Genomic DNA, 8,062 nt, shown 5'->3' with positions numbered 1-8,062 from the left:
GATCGTGTTGTCCCAATTTGTGTTGGTTTCGATAGTTAACTGATAGGTTTCGACATGTTGTTGGCATCAATGGTAAATAAAACCGTCAATGATCAGGTACACTTCGTAGGCAGAAAATGCACGTACATAGTGAGGCTGTCTATCATAATCCTAGTTACAGTTACCTTCCCAGTCAGGTTTACCCAAATAGGACGAAAAAAACAAAAGAAAATAATGAAAACCAGTAGAGAAACTAAATGAATGGTGAAATTTTTATACAGAACACAGACCTGAAGGAATAGGAATTGTCTGCAAGAAATGTACATGATCAATTTTTTCAAATCTGACAGTGTGAAGAGTTTTTATCCTATTTTCAGTTGAGATAGATAAGTATACAACAAAATTAGCAAAACGAAAAGCAATAGCTAAACTTGTGTGAGTACAAACCAAACATATTTTTAATATACAAGACCCTTCTTTCTTCATCCTTTTCTTCCATCTAAATTGATTTCTGCAGTGCCATTTCTGGCCCTCTGATGAGCAACTTGTAGATATAAACGAGGCAAAAAGATCGCAAACCGGAGACTTCAATTACTTTTGTATGAGAAGTACCTATTGAATTCTGCTTCCAAATGAATCTTGAATTTCTAACCTCGTCGACCCAGAAAACATAGTTGACATTTCTAATTTGTTTCGTCCAATGACGAAAGCTCCACCCAACCACTCATGTCTGTCTACTATTTACACTCCACAAAATTTAGGCATGCCTGGCATACTATGGAGCAATCCGAGAAGTCAATCACCTTCGACTGCGAAACACGGAATATGATGGAATAATTTCATCACTATGATATATTTAACGTTGTACTTGATCCTATGCCTTTCTGGGGAATGGAAGTTAACAATCAAAATCTTCTAATAGAATACTTACTCGGAGGTAATTTACACCCTTTTAAGCATGCTGTACATTCCTGAGTGAACAGACCATCATCTGCAACCTCGAATATATGATTGCTCTCTACAAAGTTCCATTTGAGGTTCTGCGGAAACATTGAGAGACTTCTCGGTAAAGCCGTTCAACTTCAAATGGTTTCGAAACATACCCATTCATCCCCCCCTTTAGGCATTCCTCATGTGTAGCCTGGATTACGTCTGCAGTCATGGCCAAGATGGGTACACCCCAATCGCATTTATTTTCGTATGCTTCTATTGATAGTTCTCCAGCTTGGATACCATTTTTTATTTGAAGTTCGATTTCCCGAATTCTTCTTGTAGCTTCAAAGCTGTGAGGCAGAACATTAACCACTCAAGTGATCAGCTCATTTACCACTTATGTATGTTCATAAGTTAGAAGAACTGTCAAATCAAAAGGGTTTTATTATTTATTTATGAAAAAGCCAGCTTTCTTTGATGCATATACGAAAGGCATTCCTATCGCCACAAGTTCTTTAGAATGAACGAGAAAAAGGAAGTAAATTTATGACATACCCGTCCATTTCTGGCATCTGAATATCCATGAAGCATGCATCAAAATGGTGGGGTGGCGTAAGCAGTCGGATTGCTTCTCTTCCACTGTTTTCACATACGACGTCCGCTCCATACCGCTGTAGAGCACCAGCAGCGACAATACGATTTACCTTATTGTCATCTATTACCAGAATTTTTCGACCAAGAAGTAAATTACGGAGTGAGAGTACAGGAAGCTCTCCATTGCGAGGATTACCCTTGATCCCTACACCCATGACTCTGTGAAGAGAGGCAGCGAGCATGCCTGACCTCAAGGGCTTTAAGATGACTGTGGGAGTGAATACATCAGAAACTATAGTGCTAGCTTTTGAAGAACTAATGGAGGTAGTAAGAAAAAATAGTTTGGGAGGAACCCCATAAGAATTTCTCAAGTTCTTGATAAAGAGATCAGATGTGCTCGTATCCTTATCCCAAAGATCTTGCTCAACAAAAATCATATTGATAGTTGAACCACTAATAGTCGAGGAAGACAGGCATTGATTCAAGTCAGATAAGACTTCAACATTTATTCCAAGGCGTTGAATATGATATCTTGATACTTTGGCCCGAATAGGTCGATGGTCCACAATTAGTGCCCTCATACCCTTAAATTCAGAGGATGTTGGGATGGAAATGTTCTTAATTTGTTGGGTTTTGTTATATTCACTTGAATTGGAAGAGCATTTTGTGAATACCGCCGTGAATGTGAAGGTAGAGCCAATCTTAGGTACACTCACAAAACCAATCTCCCCCTTCATGAGGCCAACCAAACATTTGCTAATACTCAGCCCAATACCCGTTCCCCCATGCGTTCTAGAGATGGATGGTCGAACCTGCATGAAGGGAGTGAAAACGCATGATTGGGCTTCCAGAGGAATACCAACGCCCGTATCTTCCACAGATACCATGAGGTTAATAAGCTCTGGTGGAGATGGCATGAAATGACAAGCAGAGGGTCTCTCTTCACTGAACGTTTGAAATCCTGCCCAGCTGAGACGTCTATTGGCAATAGGATAGCCACTCAAGGTGCTATTTGTTGATGACTCGATCTCGAGATCAATCGATTCAATAACCTCCTCGACGAGATTAACAGTGACAAAGATGTGTCCTTTCTCTGTAAACTGCCAAATCCAAACACACTGACTTAGCAGCTAAACAAAAACCAACAAGCCAAATACATTGGATTCATGTTTCTAAAAACAAAATCATCTTCACTACTTCTAACATATTTCACCAGTTCCTTTGAGTGCCTATACCAGAATTCACAACATCGGTAGACCTGGAACAGTTTCCAGTCCATTTAATGATTAGGTCATTTGTTCTTAATTTCTCCATGCATACATCAAAGAAACACAACGTTTAAACAACATGGGGCATTGATTGACCAACGAATGTGACTGCATTCAAATCCTAATCCGATTCCCCCCCCCCCCCCCCCCCCCCCCCCCCCCCCCCCCCCCCCCCCCCCCCCCCCCCCCCCCCCCCCCCCCCCCCCCCCCCCCCCCCCCCCCCCCCCCCCCCCCCCCCCCCCCCCCCCCCCCCCCCCCCCCCCCCCCCCCCCCCCCCCNCCCCCCCCCCCCAAACCCGATAATCCTACTAGTTTTTTAGCAGTACAGAAGAAAGCATTACTTGCCTTGATTGAGTTTCCTATGAGATTAGTGATAATTTGCCTAAACCTTCCAGGATCACCAATAAGCATCTCAGGAACACTATCTGAGATGTAAACTGCCAGCTGCAATCTCGATAAAATGACCACGCAATATAAATGAGTATAATAACAAAACGCATGAAGATGAGGTAACAGAAAAGTAAGCAAGAAGAATGGTGTGGACTGTGGAATTCGAAGTGTATATTACCTCCAGTCCTTTTTCTTGAGATTTCCCAGAAAAGAGCGATAAAATATCATCCAAAATTGCTCGGAGATTAAATGGTATTGCTTCAAGCTCAAGCTTTCCAGATTCAATTTTTGCCTGATCCAAAACCTCGTTTATCAATGATACCAAAGCTTTTCCACTATCTTGTGCAGTTTTAACATAATCTTGTTGAGTCACATCCAAGTCTGTGTCCATTAGCAAATGCAACATTCCTGAAATATCCAAAGAAATAGGTTACATTATTACTGCAACAAGGTATAATTTGAAGAATTTATTAGAAAGAATTAAAGCAAGAGAGCCATCTGTGAATTCTCACCTAGAACACCATTCATTGGGGTTCTGATCTCATGGGAAACAGTTGCAAGAAACTACAAAGGGTTGAAGAATTCTTGAGACTTAATTCATGGACGAATGTAGAGAAATAATTCTAATCTCCTACTAAATGACATGTCCACATACCTGGGATTTGGCAACATCAGCATCTTCTGCCCGTTTCTTGAGTTCCATCATCTCATGATAATCATCCTCCACTTTAGCAATTCGGTTCAAGGTTGCATGGAATATATACCCCAAAAGCAATGCAATAATGAGTATGCCAATTGAAGTTGTCATTGCTAACCATGGCCAAGCTTGTTTTTGTTTGAATCTGTGTCAGAAACGTAATATTCACCATTCTGCAATACATACTAGTTTGATATCTCAACGACTACAATAACCCAGATTTAGATCCCACCAAAAAGAAAGGATAGTTGAGTTTTGAGTAGATGGGAAGTTCCATGAAAAAAAAAAAAAAAAGATCATTTTAAGACAAACAATATTCTTGAACATATTGACGTTGAGTGGAATAGAACAAACCAAGCTAAAGAGGATGCATCGAAATGAAACTACGTTTGTAATAATTCATTTTGTTACCTGCATCGCATCTCATGCTTCCTATCTGGATCCCCAAAGTTGAGGGGACTAACATGCTGCAACCCATCTTCTGATACATCTTTACCATACATACTGATCGGATGTGATTGGTTAGTGGTATCATAAACATTAACTAAGATGGTTTGGTTGCTTGCAAGCTGTTGAAGTAACTTCTCCACCAGCGACTCGATATCAAAAACTCCCCCAAGATACCTGTTTGTCAAATATAGATGCAAAGATTACAGAATTGACAGCTTAAGTACTTCTCTTTTGCAATCCATTAAATTGTAAGAAGCATAATACTGCACTCATCCTTCAATGTTTGGTTTAGGTTTGATGATTCAGATTTAGATAAATTGCATTATTCCATTAGAGGGCACATGAACAACAACTAGGCATACCGATTTTGATCATCAGAAAGAAGACATACCCATCTGTAGCTTGAATCCTCTCATTTGGAGTGGCATTTGATGGAAGATCTCTCTTGTAGACCGCAAATGTAAGTATGACGCCTAGACGATTTGTTTTGATTAACCTGAATGGAGCAGTTAAGACTCCCTTTCCTGACGCTCTAGCACGAATTACATTCTTACGGTCTTCCTGGTTATGCAAATAATTCAGTACTAAAGTTTATGATTTCAGTGTAGAACTGATGTAATTTAGTATGACATCACATGTTAGAAGCTCAAAGCTTTTCAGGGCATCCTGAAAACGTACAAGTCTAATCAAAACTAGGGCATTTAATTACCAATTTCAACGAGAAGTATCAGGATCCAAGAAAAGGATTGAAGTGAGAAGAAGACTATTTGTCTACAAATTGTCCGCTTAGGACCAGCACAAGATAACTGGAATCTTATTGATATGAAAAGGTTTCAAAAGATAAGAAAGGATCTCACCACTCCCGACAGCATATCAAGAGAAACGACATGAGAAATTGTATCCTGTGCGAAGATTACAGGAGCATATTCGTCTTGGGTGGGTGATGGCTCCAGGTCTTCTGGAGCATAGTCATCTTCGTGAACCGGGCTTTGTTCAATTTTGTCCATCCTTTTAATTGTCCAGCCCTGTTGCTTCTCAAAATGTTCTCTTTCAGAATGAAGCACCCTTACTGCATACGCCACACCACTGGTAAGAGGCCTCTCAAAAGCAGTTCTTTCTGTGTACCTCGCAAAGGTCCTCTACATGTCTGAAAGTTAGACTTGGTAGAATGGATAACAGAGATCATACTTCAAAAGAATACAGTTCGGTTCCAAAAATATAACATAGATAACTTTAAACTTCATACTTAATGATTAGTAACCAAGAAAACTAATTCTGATCTAACTCTAAGTTTCAATGCTTATATGGTTAACATCATACATAACCAAACCTTGGATGGATGCATATAGACAAGAGGTAAAATGGAAGGTAATAAGGGTTATCAATAGAAGGTGTTTGAATTTTTTGGGGATGGGGAAAGAGAGAGAGAGAGAAGGAAGAATATGAAAGAAAGTATTTACATTTGTACCTGATCTATAGCAGATACGTTCTTGCCATGATGGAAGGTGGAGATGAGGATAGACATTGCCTGGATATGATTCATGCTGACATTAAACTGGTCTTGAAGCATCCTAGCCCTCTCATCACACATGCTTCCCAAGGCCTCTTTCCTCTTTTCTGTAGCTTGGGAGCTCATGTAGTGGAAGATCCATAAAGAAGCAAGAGCAGAGCTAAGAACCCAGGCCACCAAAACCCTCCTCCACCATGTTTTTCTCACTTTCTTGGATCCAATATACTGGTAGTACTGGTGATGCATCTTGAAACAGTTCCCAATGACCTCCCACAATTGGAGCCATATCTTCCCACCCCCACCAAGCAAACCAGTCTTAGCTTCCATACCTCCACCATTAATGAACCAGTTCATGGAAATCAACCATATAATCTACAACCACAACTGCACATCAACATAAGCATCAAACGTAGATGCCCTAACTTTGAGCTAAACCCCCAAATACATGAACCAAACTCATCCAAACCAGTAGCCGACACAAGTTAAACTCGACAAAGTGACCAACGTGAGGTGGGTCTTACCTCTTTGTTAAACTCAGTTAGAAGTTTTAGAGAGAGAGAGAGAGAGAGAGACCCACTATCAAATCTACAGGGAAATGTCTAATTAAACTCAACACTTAGACATGGGAAAAACAACCCAAACTCAGGGTAGGTTGAAGGATGATGATGCAGAAGGAGAAGGAGAGGAAGAAGTAAGAAATGAAAGAGATTGGAACTGATTTCAAGGTTATGGCAAGAAGATGCTTTCTTATCCGCCCAGCCCAGATGAGTAGAAAACAAGAACGCTATAGTAAGAGCCAAACTTTCATTTGATTAAGGATCAGAAATTCACATGCCAACAAAAAAGAAGCCAGAAAGAATCCTAAGATTTCCAATTTCTAATACCCTAAACAGAATTTGGTTTTTTATCCCTGCAGCTGCCCACCTAAACCCAGAACAAGGAATTGGTCCAAACAGAACCCCCAAAAGATTCCGAAACTTAATTAATAAGAAAAAAAAGAAAGAAAAAAAAAAGAAACAAAAGGACCCCAAACCCAGCAAATGAATCAAATAGGAAGAACAAGACCCAAATGATCAAAAAACAGAGGAAACAAGCATTTCATTCATATGAGTCTCAATGTTTGACTCTGTAGAGAACCAACCTGAAAAGATCTATAGAGCAGAAAGACATTAAAAGGACTAGAGCTGGCAGTAGAAGTTGCAGGTGAAGAAGAAGAAGAGGAAGAAGAAGAAGAAGAAGAAGAAGAGAATGAACTCATGGAAGAAGCTGAAGAGAAGAGAGAGAGTAAAAGCAATAGAGGGGTAAAAATGGGTATGGGACTTTCCCAATTATCTCTTCTTCTTTTTTTTCAAATAAAGAAAAAAGAAAAAAGAAAAAAGCATTTATTTTTGCATTATACCATTACACATCCACTCAAATTGATGCAACCTTTGTTAAGAAGGATGGATAGAAATAGACCCAAAACAAAACAAAATGAAAATTACATCATATTCACGATGAGGTAAAGGGTAGAAAAGCCGTAGCCCCACCCATCAAACAAATTAGTGCTGTTTTTGATATCCTTATCCAATTCCATCCCCCATTCCCCATCCCCGACCCTGCACAGTTTCTACACGCCAACTCCTTCTTGCAGCGTTCTACTTTTCGTGGACTAAACTACCCTTCCCGCCCACCCATCATATTCATGAGGACCTGGTCCTTTTTTTGCAAAAAGTGTGTATTTTTCATGTCTCCACACAAACTCAAGATTTAAAGCTTCAGATTTGAATGGAACAAATACAGCAGGATTTCAAGTCATAAACTTTGGAACAAAGACAATACATAAATAACGCAAGTGTAAGGGTAGAGTTGTAATTTTCAATATCAGAAAAGACAAGAAGTCGCAATAGTGGTGAAACGGTAATTAAAATCAAAAGCAATGGGGGCTTTGTCAACAAGTCATTGGGCCATCACTACTACATACATTACCCACTTCTTTTTCCCCTTCCAGAAAAAAACAATTATTATTATAATATATTTTAATTGCGGTGGTTTTGTGGGGCCCGCCTGATGGGAGCTGTTCTGACAGAGACACCTCCCACGTCAGCGCACCGGTTTTTACATATCCTACCAATCGAAAGACCTCACGTGTCACGGGCACCATGGGCTATCTGCCACGTGTCAAAATCCAAAGGAAGAAAGCATTAAATATTTTAATAATAAATTTAATGAAGAGCATCCCTGTCCCACACGTGTACGGCGA

General features: G+C 40.0%; 1 protein-coding gene across 2 annotated transcripts; it reads right to left on the bottom strand.

Moving 5' to 3' along the window:
* Positions 1-228: 228 nt before the first annotated feature.
* Positions 229-7,212, bottom strand: LOC111487994 (histidine kinase 3-like). Of its 2 annotated transcripts, none has more exons than XM_023135534.1 (11): positions 5,779-7,212; positions 5,168-5,449; positions 4,702-4,871; positions 4,272-4,484; positions 3,819-4,005; positions 3,676-3,727; positions 3,342-3,571; positions 3,119-3,217; positions 1,468-2,606; positions 911-1,262; positions 229-788 (listed from the first exon to the last, which is right to left on the bottom strand). In XM_023135534.1, the coding sequence occupies exons 1-10, from the start codon at positions 6,172-6,174 to the stop codon at positions 998-1,000; spliced, it is 3,033 nt and encodes a 1,010-aa protein (XP_022991302.1). In that variant the 5' UTR covers positions 6,175-7,212; the 3' UTR covers positions 229-788; positions 911-997. The 2 variants fall into 2 exon arrangements, with proteins under 2 accessions (XP_022991302.1, XP_022991303.1); XM_023135535.1 differs by having other exon boundaries at positions 5,168-5,457; positions 5,779-5,906.
* Positions 7,213-8,062: the final 850 nt, after the last annotated feature.

The sequence above is a fragment of the Cucurbita maxima genome, unplaced genomic scaffold (assembly GCF_002738345.1).
Source record: "Cucurbita maxima cultivar Rimu unplaced genomic scaffold, Cmax_1.0 Cma_Scf00013, whole genome shotgun sequence".
Lineage (NCBI taxonomy): Eukaryota > Viridiplantae > Streptophyta > Magnoliopsida > Cucurbitales > Cucurbitaceae > Cucurbita > Cucurbita maxima.
Note: the sequence above shows the minus strand (reverse complement) of the source record. Positions and strands in the feature narration are given on the sequence as shown.